The sequence below is a fragment of the Embiotoca jacksoni genome, unplaced genomic scaffold (assembly GCF_022577435.1).
Source record: "Embiotoca jacksoni isolate LCO1_2020_lvr unplaced genomic scaffold, fEmbJac1.0.p SCAF_6, whole genome shotgun sequence".
NCBI lineage: Eukaryota > Metazoa > Chordata > Actinopteri > Embiotocidae > Embiotoca > Embiotoca jacksoni.
Window position 1 is genome coordinate 18,944,154 of NW_027185414.1, and position 21,583 is coordinate 18,965,736.

At 39.5% G+C, this 21,583-nt stretch overlaps 1 protein-coding gene and 1 long non-coding RNA gene across 2 annotated transcripts; both read right to left on the reverse strand.

Moving 5' to 3' along the window:
• LOC138213032 (uncharacterized) lies at window positions 1–3,143 on the reverse strand. Its single transcript, XR_011179506.1, has 2 exons — window positions 2,812–3,143; window positions 1–1,144 (listed from the first exon to the last, which is right to left on the reverse strand). It is a non-coding gene; the product is annotated as an uncharacterized lncRNA (long non-coding RNA).
• Window positions 3,144–8,986: 5,843 nt separating this feature from the next.
• On the reverse strand, window positions 8,987–16,254 carry LOC138213066 (ephrin-B2a-like). The gene is made up of 5 exons (XM_069173905.1): window positions 16,067–16,254; window positions 14,960–15,243; window positions 13,718–13,810; window positions 11,012–11,122; window positions 8,987–9,881 (listed from the first exon to the last, which is right to left on the reverse strand). The coding sequence occupies exons 1-5, from the start codon at window positions 16,168–16,170 to the stop codon at window positions 9,502–9,504; spliced, it is 972 nt and encodes a 323-aa protein (XP_069030006.1). The 5' UTR covers window positions 16,171–16,254; the 3' UTR covers window positions 8,987–9,501.
• Between the last annotated feature and the right edge of the window lie 5,329 nt (window positions 16,255–21,583).

Genomic DNA, 21,583 nt, shown 5'->3' on the forward strand with positions numbered 1-21,583 from the left:
TCAAACAGAAAAAAAAGCATAAAAGGATTTAATATATTTCAAGCAACATTACAATTATCCCATTTAAACACATACCATCAGTCTTCACACATCAAGATCATACAGACCAAACTGCCCAAAACATGACAGGACAGTTGACTACAGCTCATCTCTAACCAACCTCAGATGAAGATCCAGGTCAGCTCGAGCTCCTCGTTCCAACACAGGCCGGGACAAGTGCAATACCTCGAGGTACACAGCATTGCTACTCCTCCCCACCGGCACAGGAAGGGACATCTCCAAACATCCACACATGTATAAATACACACCATGCAGTAGAACAATCCCACTTGGCAGATCATGGTTCATCTACGCAGTCAGTTTTGCATGGATTTGCACAGCATACATCCGTTAAAGCTGAATGCAAACCAGCAAAACTGACCAAGTGATGATTAACAGGATCATCCTTGATGATTTTTCACATCCAGCTTCAGAAACATGCAGTTAGAAGTACTTCAAGTGCTTACATTGCAGTAGATAGGACAACACACTACCTGCACTATAAGCACTTTAATACTGCTGAAACTGAGCTCACTGGGTGACAACTGGCAAATACTCCTGTTTTTTTTTTGTTTGTTTTTTAAAAAGAGCATTATTGGTGTATTATGCAATCAGGTTGTGTTTGATGTGACACCCCCAAAACCAAGCAAACAGGTGGAGAGCAAGCAGGCCACCATCAGTTTTGCATAGATTTGCACAACTCATCTATTCTTGTAGTGCAACTATGCAAAACTAGCAGTGAACTGCGAGATATTTGAGCCCAATTAGAGATTTTAAAATATGGTCTGGTGGCGCATATCACAGCCCCTTATGCCAGAAGGAGCACTTAGGGCAGTAGGTGCTAGTCTATTTCACTATCTGCACTAGATGCACCTTAGCACAAAGACAGTACTTCAAATGACATGTAACATCAAAGCATCGGCACACCAGTGTCAGGGTATTGCTTTAAGTGCCTCCACTGCAGTAGGTATTACATAGTACTACCTGCACTGTAAGCACTTTGACAATACACAGACGGATTACAGCAGCTCTGCCCTTCAGCACCGAGATGGTCCCACTGCTCCATGATGCAACTTTGTTTGGGGTCTTGCACCTCGTGGTGGGCCTGAAAAAAATAAAAAAACAAAAGTCAGGATAGCGCATTGAGGCAATGAATGCTACTTTTTTGGCCTTGCAACAAGTTACCCATGCAGGGTGACGAGTGCGCACGTGTAGCCCACTTTTTAGTAATACAAACTAAAAACGCGGATTTCGGCTCGCCGACCATCGGAGCTGTGACTCACCATCACTGGTTAATCGAGAATTATACGAGATTGTTTTTGTGACACGATTATGTTATGGCGTATTAGAGCAGCACGAGGTCACCAGAAAACATGAATGAGCAGAAGCTGCGGCCCGCGTTCCCTGCGACACGGGCGCGCATGCGCACGGAACACTGTTGTTCACCCCTCCCCCACCTTCTTTAACATGGCGCCTCGAAGTGCGCCAACCTTAGCCTAAACGACTTCTAACCCCATCAAGATAAACATAAATGTGGCACGGCGCACCGAAATCCGCCGCCCGCGTGTCGTTTGTTCGCAGGGAAACACCGGGCTCGCGGTTTCGGACGTCCTAGAAAAACAAGGCTACCGTCCGCCGCGTTCGGGGGAGCGGAGGCTAGCGGCTCGCAGTAGCCGAGCGCTGCGCTGCTCCGAGCGGGGCAGCGCAGCGCTCCGGCTGCTGCGAGCCGGCGGTAGCTTGACGTAAAACCACGTTACCAGCCGCCCTGTTTACCGCTGGGAACGACACATGAGCCGCTTTCAGCTGGAGGGGTGGTGGGGGGGGGGGGACAGCTGGCTCGCGTCCGCGTCCGAGAGCTAATAAAACCGTGGGGGTGGAGGAGGGGGGGGGTTAGTTTGACGACACACATTAGCCAACAACAAACGAGCACACGGTTCAAAAAAAAATTTAAAAAAAATACACCAGCGGCGCATCTGTCCCGTCGGATCGGCCGTATTATCTCCATCTTTCTAGGAAGGCCTATTTTTTTTTTTTTCTTTTGTTATATATATATATATAAAATGTGTTTTCTTTTTTTTTTTTTGTACTCGGCACAACAGAACAACTCTTCAAGTTCACGCGGCTAGGCTAGGGGAGCTAAGCTAAAACGCGCGGCCTAAAACTGCCCCATGTGCTGCCGCTTTGTTCTGGGGGGCACTTTAACTCACACACCACTGCACTCCAGACCGAAGCAGCCCAAAAATTGGCCAGATTTACGAACCAACTTCTCAAATATCGGTACTAGCGTGCGTATACTAAACTCGGGGAGGGGTGTGCGTGTGTGTGTGGAGGGGGGGGTTTAATCGGGAGGCCAGATCTTTTTCAACTAGTTGCTAAAAAAGCGCAGCGGAGGAGCAAAAAAAAAAAAAAAGCTCCGTGCAGCTTTTCAAATCTCCCTCATTCCCTCAATGGTGGATCTGAAAGGGGAGAGCTGCCATGCGCCTCGCGTTACACTTGTTTTCATCGCCAAACATATCGTTTTAACGCGATAATGTTCGCGTATCCCCGCGGGCATCTTATTAAAAAAAAAAAAAATAATTAAAAAAAAAAAAAAAAAAAACACGTGAAAACAAGGCACAATACACACCGTTTGGGATTTTCGTTCTCTAAAAAACGGAGATTAAATTTTTTTTTTATTTTTTTTAAAACAACCCACCACACACACACACACACACACACACACAAAAAGCCTAGACTTCCTTGCCGATAAACATGCGCTCGGTAGACACTCACCAGCCCGAAATCCACCATCTTCGCTCACTTGCTTGGGCTGCCGCGTTAGTCTCTCGGCGACAAAAGAGACGAATAAATACGCAACTGTCCCGAAAACTTTTCTACTGGCGGACAAAAACGAAACACAGAGTGAAATCCGAGCCGATCGGGAGTCAATTTTTGGCCCAGATCCGCTGCTTAAAAATGATTGCGGGCTTCGGGAAAGTGGCGCGAAGGCGACCAGTTGGTAACCATGTGGGTGAATGAAGGGCGGCTCCCACTGAACGTAAATATCTAGCTACAACCCCCAACTCCCCTATTAGCATACATAAACTACGGTACTTCCGACCCACATCTCCAACCAAACAGCCTCCACCTCTCCAGAGGGAGGAGAGGGAGACAGACGGGGATCGCTGCTGTTTTCAACACCCTCTAATATCAGATTATGTGCACGCATAACGGTAGACAAGCCTGTTTACGCAGCTTTAAGACCATTTCGTGTTTTACATCACAGCGGACACACATATATATATATATTCATATATATGTATATATATATATATATATATATATATATCATCTCATAGCCTGCATCTATTCATTTAAATGCAAGTATTTAGCGCTGAATAGTGAAACTATTTTTTTTTTTATTATTATTTTTTTACTGACCACATGTTATTCTTTATGGTGCCCTCATTGTATTTACATCAAAAAAACAAACAAAAAACAATTAATGAACCTGTTGCTGCTCCACAACTCGTGAAAATTAGCCTTTAATGTGTAATTGTCACATGTAGATTTGCATAATTTTTGTCAGCCTCCATGCAGCCAGACAAAATGGACATTCGCCTTTTTTTTTTCCCGTTTTTATTCTGAAATTAAACACGTTTTCCATCTGTTATTGTAATTCAGGTCACCTTTAAAGACACGATGGTAAATTTTGTATTATTATTTGGAGTTTTTTTTTAAAGAAGATTAAATGTGTGCAAAATCTAAAATTAAGAACCCAAACTACATCTAAAAGAACAGAAAAAGTTCATTAATTTATTCATATCAACCAACAGTCTGTGTTGTTAACATTGGACAAAAAAAGTAGAACATTTTAAAAAGATTAATGAAAGATTTTAATAAAAGATTTTCTACAAATAAAACATAAGGCTCTTTAGTTCATTAAGTTGAAACAGGCTAACAGTGATATCTGATTACATTTTACTTAACATGTTAACTTATTTTACAGGACTATTTGTAAATGATTTATAGTGACACAACAACAACATGGCTAGAATCTAAACTCCCTGTTTGAGGTTAACTTTAGTTAATTAGTCACAATGAACTCTTCAACCAAACCTCTATACAAAATTGTTACAGTTTTAAGAAGAATGATCTCTAACAATGGAAATATAAATTTGATGTAATAATCAAATAGGTTATGAGGTAAATATAAAAAGGGAAATGATAAAAAAAAGTTTTTAGGAACAATTAAAACAATTGTTTTAAGTAAGTAAAACAATGTTTAACATCAGTCTGTTGGTCATATTTTTATCTTTTGCCTTCAAAATAGTTCAAAGCAAACTTCAACACTTTTCTTACAATGTCTCAAACGATGAAAACTACAAATATGGGGTTTCTACATATGAAAAATTATGGGTATTTAATGTTGTTGAGGTTCATTAAATGTTAATGATCATAATGAGTTTGTAATTTTGCAACTTCCTCTCTGATATAAACCAAAATACTTTTAATATTTCATGCACACAGAGAGCTTACAATCCGTTTGCTCTCTGGTTCTTCTCTCTTCTCAAATTTCAAACAAAACGGCCGGATGTTGGAGAGGAGCCGCTGAACATAATGAAACATTTAGCAGCTCCAGAGTTAGATATTTCCCTCAGGATCAAAGTTATCCAGATAACTGAGTAAACTTGCTTCTAGTAGGAAGCAGCAGATCTTGACAGGCACTTCGTAACAAAAAAAGAAACATAAGAGATTTTCTTGACTTCCATTGTTTAAATTTTCTATTTATTTATTTGTCTTTCTACACCGCGTAATAATCAAACAAAAGTCATCAGTCCAGTTTTGATTTAACCTTCTGGAGACACTGTTTTAGTTTCACGCAGTTTACAGCCCATTACAGATCCAGAGGCAATTAAAGTAAACAAACAAACAAAGAAAAGCACTCAACAGCAACAAGAAATGAACACCAGAATAAAGTCTGTGTTTAGAGACATCATAACCAAAAACTTAAACCACTGACACAAACTCAGGGCTCTCAGGATGCAGAAGCACACGTCACAGTTTTTATGCATTTTAAAAGTCAACTCTGTCTGAGCACTTTAACAGTAGATTTATTTGAATGTGTCAAAGTATAGAACTGTTTTTTTTTGTTTTTTAAATGCTTTGGATTTAGAGAAAAAACGTGATTTGTGCAGCGATATTTATGTGGACAATATTGAATTTAAGCTCCCAAACTTTCATGTTTTGTGTTTTTTCGTATGCTTATGACAGGAATGAAGCGGAAATTAAATTTGTAAATTAAATCTTAAAGATGATTTTTTTAACAATGTCACACCTCACCTTTATTTGTGCACCCTTTTCTTTTGTAAATGGTTGGCTATATAAAGCAACCAACTGTGTTTTTTATTTTACACCAGTTGCATTACATTGCAGAGGAATTTGTTCTTCTTTTTACCCCATAACATTTGCTGTAGTTACTTATTACTTTCAAATTAAAAACAAAAAAAAGATAAGTTTAACACAAAGCTCTTCCAGTATGTTTCAGATGTTGATGAGTTATAAACAGTTCTAGCAAAGACACATTTCCCCTCTAAACGTTTCCCTATACGTTATCTAAATAGTTATTTGGCACCCAAACAGGTAAATCAATTGTTTTCATGTATTATTTTTATAATTCAGATGGTTCTGGTTTGGATTCCCTCTTCCAGCACTAAAAGTTCCAGGTGTGAGTTTCCTCTGGAGCTTTAACAAACAGTAAAACAAATCCCTCCAATGGCATCTTTGTTCACAACATAAACATGTAAATACAGTTAAATAAATGATAAGGCAGCTTTTTTTTAAAGAGCGCCCACGACAATGGAGTTGAGAAACAAAGAAATATGGAAGAATCCTTTCAAGCTCGGGAGCTTTAAAATTTCTTTATTTCCTCATTAAACTGATCCAGTTGTTGAGAATATAATGGTGATTAGATGAAACTCATTAAAAGGTTTTTACCCTCAGCTCGTTGTTATTTTGCATCTTACTCATTTTTCGAATTGTTTCCAGGCGGATGTGCTGAAAGTGACAAATCTTTTATAAAAACTTATGATCTGCCGCTGCAGGTTTTCCATGACCTGTTGAAATATGTTGAATCCTGTGAATTGTCACAAGCACATGAGTGGGATACAGTATAGGAGCTGGCCAGCAGAGGGAACTAGAAAACTGAATACTATACTGTAATGACATGAATGCTTTCCAACTGTAAGAAGGAGCACCAGACACTTCCTTGTCACCAGAGTTTCTGTTTCATGGGAGAAAAAAAAGCACCTTTTACTTCCCACAGAGATTCAGAGAAAAAGTCAATAAATTCATGCCAGGTAGCTTCTAATAGGTTTAATATTTCCAATTATTTACAGTTAAAGCCGCCATGTGATGCATGCTGATGTTTCTCTAAACTCTGCTTGGTTAGAAATTCCTCAGACAGAAGGTTTTTTGTTTTTGTTTTTGTTGGTCCACTTCATCAAGAGGTGTGTGTTTAATCTGAACTTTAATTCTCTCTGAATTAACTGACCAATAACTGGAAAATGTTTCACCCATAAACCAGATTAGAGGTTCTTCCTCTCTTCTCTGTGCACACCGTGAGAGTGGGAACGCTCAGTTATGACCCCCAACCCCCCACACAAAGCCAGTAGTTCCTCTGCATATGGACGTGAGGTGGGGGGTGGGTGGACACAGGGAGTTTGTGGACCTCACATCGTCCCATGGGGTCAGATAAAAAGCTTACGGCTCTCCTTATTAGACCTCCCCCTCCGCTGCGAGCTCTGTGCTCTCTGCACAAGATGATAGTTCAAGATTTATCCACGAGAGCAGGTAAAACAACAGGACCACCTATCATGATACCTTACATTATCTGGGATAGGTAAAGGAAAAGGACTTGTGGCCAAGCAGCAGTTCATACAGGCATGAGACCATTTTGTTGATTCTGCACTATAAACCTGAGCAGATGCTTCACCAACAAAATTGACAATTTAAAACGCCTCAGTTGGAGCACTTGTCCTATTCAAGCTTGTACTTGAGATCCAAAACATCCCATTTGATGCAGCACCACTTCTTAGCACTGCTATTTAAAAAGAAAAATGGCCTACTATATCCAAGCCCCTCCTACAACAGGGGCTATGAGCCTGGGGTCTCGGTTTTGTTCTGCCTATAGAGGCCTGGCCACCATTGTCTCCTTGTGACCCTGAGGTCAACTGAACTCACCTCGCCTGACCACGGCCCATTCAGCTGTGAAGCCTCACGCAGGACAAAAACGTCTCACAAGCGCGAGGATCACTCGAGGCGGGGGAGTATGAAGACGTACACATGCACACAGACAACGAACACGCTCTGGCGTGGTTTCCGAGTTAGAAGCCAATTTGTGTTATCTTGTTTTTTCACAATGTAGTAAGACACGAGGGCCGCGCACAAGGAGTTCAAGGAAGGAATCAAATCAGATGATTGTGGCTTATTCGAGTAGAACCAGAATAAAATGTGTATCCCCATTGAAAACAGTGGTTTAGACTGGGCACGGCACATTAAAGAAGTCAATTATAGAAAGAAGTGATGAAGTTATCGTTGACACATTTTCTATTGATTCTCCCTCCGGGGTTTTAAATAAATCTCCTGCCAGAAAGGAAACCACATTTTGCTGCAGGATAAGAGAAAGGCCCTCCATGCTTGTCATCTGCAGCTCTTTATTAAAGTTTATGTATCAAGCCCAAAAGATAAGTGGCACACTGTTGGGAGTATGAACCTCTATAATCCAGCATTTACAGCAAATTTGATCACAACAAAAACATTTCCTTTAAAAGCAGCCATCTTTTCTATGTTTCTTTATAGAACCGGTTTAATTTTAGCTGTTTCCTTGTGCGACACACAGAGCACATGTCCTGAAGATCCTCCAGCCTGGCGTGCTTTCAGAGGCAACAGTGTCCCTGGTGGAGAGGAAGCTCATGGAGGCTGACAGGTTGAAAATGTGCAGCATGATGTGGCTGAAGGAGCATGAAACACGTTCACCCATGGATGCACCGCACAGCGCCACAGGAGAGACACCGAGACTATGAAAGGCTGTGTCTTTAGGTAAATAGATGTTCTTTACCTTCACAGATTTATTAGAAGCCGACAACCCAAATATGTTGACCTGCAAAAGGTGACACTGCAGCTGTTTAATATTTTTATGAGCGAAAGGTTCAAAGACACTCAAAAAGAGATTTAAAAAAAAAAAAAAAAAAAAAAATTGTCTTTTCCACTGCATACAAAGGGTATTTTTTTTTTTTTCCATGTGCCCCACCCGTAAGATTACTTTTGGCATATGACTATAAACTCAATTATTCAGAGGTAATAAAAAAGAAATCCAGGTAACTCTTCACTTTCTAATATCAAACTGCAGCTTTTATTATGTCATTATTTTGTCCATTCAACCGTATAAGACAGTTTAAAACTCAGCATGGTGTTAACTGCAGAATGACAGTCACGATCCCAGGAGCACCATTAGAGGAGTGATAGCGAGACATGCTCAGTGCCTCATTTCATGCACCCAACCCCCCCCAAAAAAAATCAGTCAGAGAACTGTTTAGAAATAGTCTAACATGAACCACAGCTGAAATAAACATCAACACAAATGTCCGAAAGGTTGTAACCTTTCAAAACACTGCGGGAGTGTCCCATGATTAGTCGGCATCTGCTCCGAGTCCAACTTTCATTTCCCCTTCATGTTGTTTTCTGCCTGTGCACCTCTTCCCTCCCCCCCGTAGCTCATCAGAGGCAGAAAGGAAACAAAGCCTTAAATCGAAGTTCACACTCGATCAGATCTTTGAGGAGACGCTGAATTGATCAGACAGAGTGTGGAATCCCTTCAAACCGTTTTAGTTTAATAAATGCCACAAAAAAAAAAATCATAATTTCATTTCAGTTCACAGCATTTTAAACAAAGTTCACACAACTATGGCTTATTACAACAGAGTTGTGAGAAATCTCTATACAAGTGCTTGTAAATTTAGTGTTTGAATACAATATCAATCTTTTTTTCCTCCAATTAAATAAATAAATAAATAAAACACATACTGTACAGCTGAAGCTGCCACGTGGTGACAATCACAAATAATTATTTTCTTATAAATAAATTTGCAGCACACTTTCAAGCATATCTCAAAACAAACTGAACACAACTACTGAATGATATGTTATGACACCAGTTTCCTCTCTGATTGTCTCTTCAATAAATCAAGGAAACAAAATGAGAACATTTTGTGCACTCGATGCAGCATGACCCAAGAATAATACTGCCGTCGGTCTGTTTCACGCACACAGTCAGAGCACCACAGCTCTCCGATCAGCTCCCCACATTTTTTCACACTTGACAAGTGTAGTCATGGAAGTATTGTCTTTCAAACTGCGTCCACAGAGGCGGAAAATGATGTCTTCCACCATATTAATCAAAGACTGTCATCAAAGCAGCAAACATTAGACTTTGTAGTAGATGTTGGTGGGACTCTGGGGCGTTATCTCCTGAACTATGTACACAGGGGGGCCGTAGTCGCTGCTCACACGCTCATAGTGACGACACATCATGCTGTCAGAAGCCCGCATTGGAAAGACAACGTCGCTGCGGTCCGAGCCGTTGTTGTCGCTGCCGATGCTGTCCCGCTTCGGCACAGCCAAAGTGTTGAGGGACACGGAGGCAGACTGCTGGCTGTCTGGGACGCAGCGACGGTGGCGGCACCTCCACAGCACGGCCAGCAGAATCACGATGACCACAAGGAGGATCACGCAGCCACAGACGACCCACATGAACAGTCCCGGCTCGGAGCCACCGCTGCCACTGGGGTTTGTTTGTCCTGCGTCTGGGGGAGAAGAAGAAACTGAGCTGAAGGACCAAAGTCAGGCCAGCACAGAGATTGAAAATCAATTTCACTCAGCTCATGCCCTGCTACATCCTGATCAGTAGGTGCTAACATGGGGGGGAGGGGGGGGAATGCTGTCAAAGCAGGACACCAGAGAATATGCTCTAATCTTTAGTGTCATATAGTTGTAAATAGTCTGTTGCCTTTTTCTGTCATCTGACAGTGAATCATGATCACAGGAGGGTTTGAGTCTGAAGTTTCCTGATCTGTGGTAACATCAACTCTGATACAATTTGTGGTCATTTTTCATTCTTTTCATTCTGTTTGTAGATTTGCAAAAAGCCTAAGAACAGGAGAGTTCAAAATCCTTCGATTTATGGAGCAAAACATTCAGATTTATGAGCTGAAATCCAGATCCATCCGTCTTTAGAGGACTATATTAGTGTTCAAGTCCATTTAACTCAAATTATGTAGACTTCTACGTCCCTGGTAGCCATTTTTAAAGCACATTACTGTATTATAGTGTGGGAACGTCAAAATCACAACAAATTTAAAGTTGTAATGTGTTCAGCAGTCAGGTTATAGAATCTTTTGATCACATCACGGCTAATTTGGACACCATTCATTGTCCAGTGTGCAACTGGAAACTGAGAATGGACATCTCAGTGAAGAAGGGGACATCTTGACTCCAACAAATTAAGTTTTGAAACTAAAGGTATTCGCAAGTTCATAGATAGTTTCAATGAAGAACAGTGACTCAACAAAAAAATTACAAGTTAATCTAAGTTTGTGTTTGTGTGTGTGTGTAAAACACATTTCAAACACACTTAATATCAAGCTGAGCATTTTCCAGCCGTCTTATATGAATTTTTAGGTATAACATAATAACATTAAATAACACTACAAACTACATCCTTAATAATTATTTGTTGTTTGTTTCTTCATGGCATATTATAACCTTTAAGAATATAAAAGTAATTGCACAGCTTCTTGAGCAAGATGTACCAAATAAACTGCTTAGTCAGCTCAATTATCATCCCTGAATTCTAAAGTCTGCTCTTTGGTGTCAAACTGCGGACAGTATTTGTGTACATAAATCTCCAGGCAATGTTTTTGGTTCGTCTCCGTACCAGCTTTACTTTTTGCGTCCTTGTCTTTCGTGGAGGCGTCTTTGGCCTTGGGTCGTACAGGTGGAAATCTGGTAGGAGACTCCTGAAGAGTTGAAGTTGGATCTGAAGAGTCTGGAAGTATAAAGTTATACAAATTTTATCACCACACCTCACATCTCTCAGGTTCACGGTGTAGGAGCCACAATGTTCCTGTTGAAGCTACAGTGGCAACGATGATCACTGAAGCATTGGTGTTTGATATCAGTCCCTAAGAATCAAAAGCAGAAGACTCATTCTTTTCTTGACTAGAATCATGAATGTGTTCACTTTCTCCACCTACACATGCAAACACACAAGTGAATGAGCCATCTCTATTTTTTTTTTTTAGGGAATGCACACCACTGGTTTTGACATTTGCATATTTTCCTGTGTGGTTCTGGAAGAGTATCGTCAAGTCTGAGAAAATTACATCAAGTGAAACCACTTAAGCATCCTCAGCTTTGAGTTCCTCTTTTTCTCGCTTTGATTTGATTCTTTAACATTGAAAGTAACTGCATTAATTCAACTTAAGTACACCTTTAAGAAACTTTGAGGCATTTCAGAGGGAAATATTTGCCACTTCTATATATTTGACAGCTATTGTTAGTTATTTTGTGTAACATTTAAAAAAAAAATTCATAGAGACAAAAAGGCTTATAAAGTACAAAACAATGTTAAAGATTTAATCAGTATTTTTTCTTCTGACCATTTACAAAAACCTTGTCCGTTTCAAATGTGTGATTTTTCTGCAGCTCCACCGGAGATTTACGCTCTAAACTTCAAACATGGTTTAATGTGAGTAAGTGTTACAGGCCAATGAATCAATATCATACAAAACAAAACATTTTTTGATCAAAGTCCAAGAAAACTAAAGCTGATTCTCGAATCAGTTATTTTTTTCTCTCCTCTTCTTCCCATTAATGACCTCAAAACTCATCATGTTTATCTTTTGACCCTTTGGAGCAGCCAGATCCACAGGTTGGAAACTACTAGTACTTGAAATAAATTGGACATGGTGTGTCAATATTAACACTCTTACAATGTTGTATGATGATAAAACAAAATTAATTCTGATAGTTTAAATACACATGTTGCTCAAATGTCTGTTCTTTAAATAAGGTAGGATTTTTCATGCAGGACTTTTACTACATTTACATTACTGCATTGATATTTTGACTTAATCAAAAGTTTTGAATACTTCTTCTATGAATGCTTTTCAAGTTTGTCAGTGGTGTACTAAATTGCTGCAGTGCCCCTTTAAATAGAGTCTGATGGGAGTTTAAGGTACAATCTGCAAACTTCTAGAAGAGTCAAGAACAACAAAAATTACAGAGTAACTGCACTTAATGCCACAAATTACAATTATTTGTGCAACTGGCTTTGAGCAGTTTTCCAAACAAACATAAATAAGAAATTCATCACAGTAGACAGACATATGGTGGCCTTTAAGTAAGCAGCAAATAAACTAGAATGAAATTTAATTTATTGATTTGTGAGGACAACACACATACATTAACATCTTTATGCTCAGTGTGAGTTATCAAACTAGTTTTTTCTTAAATGTTTTATCATTCATTTTCCGTTCATTTAAATTTACTAACATCACCATTTACTGTGAATGTACAAACTAATGAGGAGATTTTCAGTTTTAAAATCTGTAAATCCAAAACCGACACAACTGCAACAACTCTCAACCTGATTGACAGGATTATTAATATATGTGAAGAATAAAACAAGATTACAACTAAATCCGAGTTATTAATATTTTCCTGTCCCTGGATAAGGTTTGTTTACACAAGCGGCGTTTGTAAACACAGCAGGAAAACAGCTCAATATTTTCAGTTATGATCAGTTGAGAAACTCCCGAAATGCAGATTTTTCATCTCTAACTCAAACCCTTGAATAATTGATAAAAATAATACTTCACATTCTGAGGTCAGAAAACTACATTTTGGGCCTTTAATAGATTTAGCTTCTAAAGTTTTTAGAAAAACATACAGAATCAAAGCATTTGTCCAATTTCTTCTTGTGGAGTTAATATAGTACACTGTCATGCCACAAATGTGTAAACAAGTTCAATGTCAGGTTGCTTAACTAATAAAATGATAATGTCATCTTAATATATATATATATATATATATATATATATATAAGAAACCATGTGTTTCTGTTTGAATTTTACAGTGATTTATTTTCAGGACATTTAAAGTAAGAGGAGAGAGAATTATGAATAATTTTTTTGTTAAATTTGAATGTGTGATCAGCGCAAGAAATAATAAAGATGGACCACTGGCTGCTCTGACATTTATATTGGATATACATGATATAATACTGACATTAATACAGGGAAAAAAATTCTATTGACCGCCATCCTCATCTGAAATGATTGCATGTAGGATAATACTGATGGCTTTAAACTGCCAGTGGGTTGAATTAGGGATTTGAGATAATTCATAACAGCAATCTCTCCTCAAGAGAATCAGTGGATGACTGAGATTATCTGACCACTCAGTAATTCGAGAGACGATGATACTATCGTAATACACGTACAATAAACTAAATGAAACCACCATTATTATTGTTGTTCCTTTAGTAGCGTTTGTCACATAGCTGTATCATGGTGCGTCTGTCTTTCTCAAAGCTTTACACACAGGTTGGCAAACATACATCCAAACACAAAGTGCTTACTTTGGCCGACTCTCAGCACCAGCTTCATGGATTTGGTCCTACACACCCCTCCATTAGTATTATCCAGACCTTGCAGAGAGCCTGTAGAGGTGGCTGACAAGCAGAGAGAGAAGGCAAAATACATTATTTTGTTTTGAGGTTTCGGGAAATCAACCTAATACAAAATTGTTAAGCGATGCATGGTTCCCTTGATTTCTTTGCAGTTTAGCCGGTTGCCAAATGTTGCATCACTTATGCAAAAAGATGCCAAACATAGCACAACTATGAAACTATCACAGTGTGTAAAAGAAAAACACAAAAAATACAACTAGAGCGCCACCAAATAATTTTCATTTTCCATTATATAAATCAAAAAACAATTAAAAATGCTCATCACAAATTAAGCCAGAGCTCACTATATCCTCCAAAATGACCACAAAGCCAAATCACTAAAATGGTTTCAACAAGAACTGAACATTACAACCTTCATGATGAGAGGATTTATTACAGAACTGTTGCATTTGGCTGCATCAGTTTCAGCCAAGTGCACTTAATAAACAGGAAACCGAGGTTAATATTCTGATGGAGTCAACTAACCACATTTGAGCTTTAGATGCATGAATAAAAATAATTTAGCAGCTAGCCTTTTGAAGAAGTAACTGGCATCGCAGCAACTCAACTAAACTCACATAAACACACACACCAAGAACTCTCGCTCACCCCTGTCACTCACACACACGTAGACTTGTTAGCAGCATTTAGGTCAGATAACAACATTTCACAGGCTACAAGCCACGTTGCCATGAAAGCTCCCATCAAATCTGCCTGATGCTGTAAAAGCCTTGTGTGATTTGGGGCATGTAAGCCCTTGGAATCACACTGGCCTGCCAGAGCGAAGTGTGCTGTCAGAGCGTGGCGAGGTGGGTGAGGCTACACGGTCAGACTTGCTCTCCATCTCATGCATCACTTGCCACCAAGATTCTGGTTCAACCGACAGCGTCCCAATAACGAGGCCACATTTTTTTGATTCTCACGCAAACTGACAAATTGAGCTGGAGCCAAGGATGATGGCTTCCTTTTTACCCAGGGAAAAAAAAACAAAAAACAAAAAAAACAGAAGAAGAAACAGTTGCTAGCATTGGTGCAAACGCCGTTCCACCTGTAGGAACCAGCAGCTTGCGTCTCCGTCCTGATTTGCACGTACAGTATGCACGAGTAGGAACGTGTGCGACACTTGTGGCAGCCATGGCTTCACTAACTCACAGGTGATATAATAGTCCTTCCCCTTGAGGAACTCCAAGCCCCAGAGGTTGGGGCTGAACTCCTGAAACTTGAACGTGAACTTGACGTCGCGGTGAGGCTTGTCACAGTTCAGCAGAGGTGTGTCCGTCTTGTCAATGGTGCAGCTCTCCATCTGACTTCGGGAGACCAGGAAGACTCTGTAAAACTCCTCCTCTCCCCCAGAGGAAGCATCTGCCCGCGGACACACAATGTCCATCTTGTCCCCTATCTGAGGGAACAGGACCAGACCCTGACCTCGAGTAAATCTATGTGCAAGAGGCAGAAAGGGGGAATAAAAGAGAAGAAATTATACTTAAAAAATGACCTTAAACAGCACGGACTGAAGCATCATTACATGACTGTTTGCTTAAACTAATGAATCACAAAGTGCCAATGTTTCTGACTTTTAACCACAAAAGAAAATGAGCTTTTCAAAAGTTTGTGTTAAATTATTTGATGTATTAGTGAAAATGTCCCCTCACAAGTCAAACAAACACCAAGGAGATGTTTTAGATTGTTTGTTTTATCTGTACAAAAGGCTAAAGCCCAAAGATTTTCAGTTTTAAAACTGCAAAGATCAATAGATTAATGGATCAACAGAAAATTATTTTGCAACTTCTGTAAGCGATTAATCCTTTGACCCATTTTGACTGCAAATATGCCAAAAACCGTATCATTTCAGCTTATGTGCGGATTTCAATACTAAACTCAATATCAAACAACCAATTTGTAGATGACACTTTGGACTTAAGGAGTTTGTGAGGTGCATTTTTCAATGTTTTCTAATATTACATAAATCAAATAAATAATTTGTTTAGTTTTAATATATTAAAAGAAGCAACAAATTCAAGCTGCATTAAAGGACGTCTGGCATTTGACATTTATAAATGACTTAAATTCTTAGTAGCTTATCAGAACTGCAATTCACTCATTTTCTGTCAATTAACGAAACAATGAATCGACTGAAAGCTCTCGGTTTGCAGTTTAAGAGTTGCTGCTCTTCTCTCTAACTTTGTTAATTAGGTGACACTACAGGCACAAAGCAAATGCAGAAAGTTGAATTCACCAGACACTGATTTATCCACTCACTTTGCATTGGAGCTACTCCAGTGGATGGACTCCAGAGTGACGGCGCGACAGGAGCAAATGGCCAGCAGGATCACGGCGCCGCAGCTCCATGTGCTTCTCCCCATCACAGGAATGAATCGCAGGTGCGCAGCGTCTCAGTATCATAAAACAAAGTAGAAACGGGCTAAAACCTGTCGCCTCTTCATGTCTCCGGCGGCTCCAGGTGCGCGCAGAGGACACATTCCTGAGTGAAATCCCACCACCAAGTTGCGAGTCTTCCTCCTGCGGTTGCATGAAATGTTCCACATTGTGCGTAATTGGCTACAAAATCATTCGTGCGACGAAATCCGTGTATTGGGGGACAGAGACTGTGCGGAATGTTTTAGTCATCAGCTGACCCACCGGTCCGCCCATATACAGGCTCGTGCGTGGGAGGGACCGGGCACTGCTGGGCACTTTGATTGGTACATTTCTGGATATGAATTCAACCGAGATACATATCAAGATTTTTTTTTTTTTTTTTTTTTTTTTTTTTAAAGCTTTATTTTTGTTGGTGTAAATGTCAAAGACCAGTTTAACCTCTTCAAACATTTCTAAAAAGAACTTCTGGTGAAATTGTGAAATTTTTACTTTTCCCATAATTTTCTACTTTTCTAATGTTAAAATGGGCTTTTAATGATTTTTGGCATCCTAATGAATCCATACAGAAACACTCATCTGGTTACAAATAGAGAGACAACTGAGTCAGTGATTACCTTAAATGAACCAGGACACTTTAAAAACTTTAGACAAACTCCTGAAGAACCTTTAAAACTGCAAGCAGCTGAGTTTAAGAAATCCACCACTACATCCTGAGAATACTGTTTAATTGTCGTGCTTTTTGTTTTAATATGGATGATTGTGTTTAAAATCTTTGTTGTATGGATGAGTTGAGATGAGTGGATTTTCTTTAAAGTCCTAGATATTCTGCCCTGTAAGGATCCAAGACTGTAATCCTCTCATTTTCAGGGAGTCTGAACTAATGACAAAGTGGTTTAAAAGATTACGCAGGGCTTCTTTCACAAGACTAAAGCACCACAAATGTCAGCTGAGCTGCACAGAGATGTGTGCATTTCTGTCAGGAACAGACTGGGCTGTGTGCGCTCAAAGTGCTGGCAACATCTTTCATATTTATAATTAATTTAAACCTCGACATGCACCACACAGGGAATGCAATTTGCAGAAATGTTTTCTCATGTAAACATAAAATTGGACAAGCAGCTACAAACTTCAGACACACGAGCCTCAGATGTTTAATGAATGATTTTTTTTTTTTTCTTGTCATGCATTTAAGCTTGCAGATTCCAAACATAACACAAAACACAAGTTCAGGTCTGAAGCATTTCTGATCAATAAAGAGGCAAACCGTAAAAGTGAGAATAAATCTAACATGAAACTAAGGGAATTTTCAAGTTCTTGTTGTAACCCAATTTCGGTTTGTTTGATGATGGTTTTTCATTTAGCTGTCACTAAAACTTTCATTTCCGTTGTCTCAAATTGCAACCATTTCAGATCCACTTACCTTTGGCGGAGCAAATTCACTCACAATTGGAAAATTAAGCAAAACAAAGTGCAAATTAGGATCTATTATGTAGTCTGAATCACAATGCTTACATACTGCAAAACCAGCTCCATCCTTCTCCGTATGTGACTGATGTTAATGTAACTACATTCAAGATGGGTGTGTCCTCAGTGTACGGACATCCTACTGCACCTGCGTGGCCAACATAAAGGATGGTACGATTTGCGCTCTGATTATTTGGGTGCTCAGGCTTCAGGTTATCGGAGATCTTGTAACTGCTTATATTGTGGTGGAAATTCCTCTTGAGTGTCCTCTGGATTGATTAAAACTTGGTTTGAAAAATCAAATCTCTTTTACTCTGTGGAAAGATAAAGGAGTCAAGGAAAATTCAAAGAAGCAACGTCTACCCGTCGGTGAGTTTTAAGAGACCGTTTTAGACCATGAAAAGGTTGTAGGTCAATTACCAGCTGTTTTTGGGTAAAAAAATACCAAATAGGAATCAAAGATGCGTTGAAAGCTTTATTGTTACAGCAGCATCTTTACAGCTTCACGTGGAACAGAGCTGTGACAAGAGCTGTGACAGTTACAGGGGTGGAAACATTTACTCAAGTATAAATACAATTTTGAGGTACTTTCAGAGGGAAGTATTGTACTTTCTACTCCACTACATTTATTTATCATCTTTTGGTTACTTTTCAGATGAAGATTTGAGACAATGGAGAATATAACAAGCTTTTTACAACACATTGCTAAAGATTACACCGGTGGTTTTAAGCCTGTTTGACCTCTGATGTCTTACAGAAATCTGTGTAGTCGGACCCACATTCAACATGTCTACGAGTTGTAAACAGCTCCACCAAAATATAGGTGATTTTTTTTTTCCCTCCAAACTTCTCAAGGATTTATTTCAATACATTTTCAAGCGATTTAATTCTCACCAAAAATCAAACATTACAGAAAAATGCAACAAAACAAAAAAACAAACTGAAAATGAAGATTTGTGGATCAGAATATTGTTTCTTCCTCTTTTCTCTCATATTTGTGTGCTGGCTCTGGATATAAAGCGGTTCAAACTCCACCTGCAGCTACAACAGTATATTAACAATCTAATCATGTGATTAGTGACGAGTCAGATGGCTCAAACCAGTATTTTTTACTTTCCATTTTGCTGCCTGTACTTTTACCGGATTTGAAAGTAGGATTACTTCATTAAGGACGTGAATACTTCTTCCACCGCTGCATGGAGTGTATGTGACAGAACAGTTGGTCCATTACAGCCCCTCACCCTGTCTCTTTACGCTGCGCTCTCCTTACCATAGATCACTCTTAACCAGTCCGAGCATCGCCACCGTCTCCACTTTGTTTGTGAGATGTCCCAAATTGAAGCTAATGCTAACATGTTAGGTGTCTGCCAATGAACAACCCCTATCACGATTAGCATTAACCTCAACCTGGGACTGCATTTAAAGGCTGCCTCGTGCCGCCCATGCTTCCGTCACTGCTGGTGTCCTGCAGGGGGGGGGGGGGGGGGGGGGGGACAGACGCACCGATCAGATCAGCGGCTGGCTTTGAAAGAGCATTTCAACAGTTTGAACAGCAGTGTTTAATTCCCTGTGAAACTACGGAGCTGCAAATTGCTGTGACTTTGTGGGCACATAGGTTTCAGCTACAACCACAAAGATTTTAAAGATTGGATTACAAGAAAACAACATTTCTTTTACTTGAATAAAACACAACGTTTGTTAAGACTTTTTTTTTTTTTTTTTTTTTTTTTTTTTTTTAAATAAATCCAATCTGCTCTAAAAAAAAAAAAAAAAAAAAAAAAAGTCCAGATTTTAAAGTTAAGCTCGGAGGGGGGAAGTTTGTGTGTCGCTTTTGATAAATACTCTGATATTTCTTTCTAAATTCTGATTTTATTGCCCAAAATGCACCATTAAAAAAAGAAAAAAATATACACATTTAGCACTTTGAATGTCAATTCTCTGACTGGCCAAGTTATATTCCCCCCCCCCCCCCCCCCCCAAACAAAATAGGTTTCAAAGGAAATATCATTTAGTCCTTTCCCTGTAACTTAGCCTGACATGTTTGGTACCATTAGAAATCAAACATACATCTCTGTGACCCCCTAAATGATGATAAGAGATTATATTTGCAGTCAAACCAGCTACCTGGACAAGTTTAGTAGGACTGACAGAGTTCAGGTGTGAGGAAGCGGAAGTGTCAGTAAAGTTTTGTATTCTCCAGAGACATTATGAGCAAAAACAGGAAATAACAGGTGCTGTTGTGTCGACTCTGGCTTCAAATCAAGATACTGATCTGAGCTTAGAGGTTGTCAGGAAGTTAGTCTTCGTGTGTGTGTTTGTTATAATAGTATGTTAGGTAGCAACTGACCTGTCTCCACAGCCACAGCACTTCCTCTTTCAGCAGTAATGCCGCTTCCCTTCTTCAGTCTCTTCTGTTTTCTCTCCTCCCTCTATGTTTGTCTGTTGCTCTCTCTCATTGAACAGTAAATCAGCATGTGGGTTTACATGTCTTTTATATACTTGTGCGTGAGTCATGTAAAATCCCCTTGAAACAAAATGACTGAAAAGACAATTACAATCACGCAATAGAATTTGCAGTAAAATGACATTTATCTTGTATGTAAATGCTGCCTACGGAAGAAAATACATGTGTGTTTCTTGGTTATAAACTACATGTGTAAAAATGTAATCTGCCCATGTTCAGACTAATTTTTAAAGAAATTGAATTGTGATATTCGGAGGGTTTCAATAAAGCGAGAGACAATGTAGGCACAATAGATATGAGTCAGAGAGGCAGCTATTAAACTCGCACTTTAAATGAATCTGAAGGCAACGTCAAATTTGATAGAGCCGATATAATAGTTTAAGGCCGACCTGTAAAGCAGAACTGTCCAAGGTTTGTGCTTCAATAAAGGAGGACCTAAACACAGAAGTAGTTGGTTTTCTTACTTTCCCTCAAGAAATAGCACTGACACTGTGTCCCAAATCCACACTACAAAAACCTACTGGATTCTATACCGTGTGTACGACACGCCGGCCGTCATATTCTACTGTTTTAGTAGCAGGAATAAAAAATGAACGTTCGAATGTTAAACTTCATGACCACAACTGATTTATCTTTTGCTCTCCTATATCTCTCTGGAGCTGTATCATCAACAATTCATTTAAATCCTTTTTCCAGCTGCGAGCAACGCCTCTGTTTCTTCTGCGCATTGCATCATGTGATAATAGTATCCATCAACAGCTCGCTGAAAGATCAGCTGTGTTTCCTGCCTGGCTGGATTATGCTTTATTTGGTCACTTCTTCAGTGCGACTAAACTTTTCACGAAACAGCTGACTCGAATTGTGCCTTTGGGACACAGTTTACAACTGGCAGCTCTTTGAGGCAAAACACGGCAACACTTGGAACTAAATGCGACATGCTGACAATGACAACAAAGGTGTTCATCAGATAAGATGGGCGCTGTGTTCTTCAACTTTGCATGCTAACAGTTAGCGCTGAGGTACGGCTGAGGCTGAAGGAAATAAACCAAAGTACAATTTGACGTGATGATGGTGCTTGAGAAAGAGGTTGAGGGATCACCTTCACAATTAAAATCCATCCTGAGGGGAACGTGCATGTGTGTGAGCCAAGTTTCGGGAAATCTGTTTAATAATTGAGGTAAATTTCCCTTAAAATCACAACTTTTAACTTTGTAACTTTCAACAGTTAGAAAACCCACATGTTAACCTCATGGTGGCGCTGCAGGAAGAGTCAGGAGCGGTGGTTGCAGATCTAGCCAGCTTGTCCTGGATTCCGTTAGATTTTGAACTTCGATAAAACAAACTTCTCGTGATTTTTGAATAGATTATTGTGTCCGGCATCATTTCATTGTTGAAAACATTTTCATATCATTGATATATTTCTACCAGATATCAAGCCCCCGTTTCTCATCAAGCCACCTGTACGATCA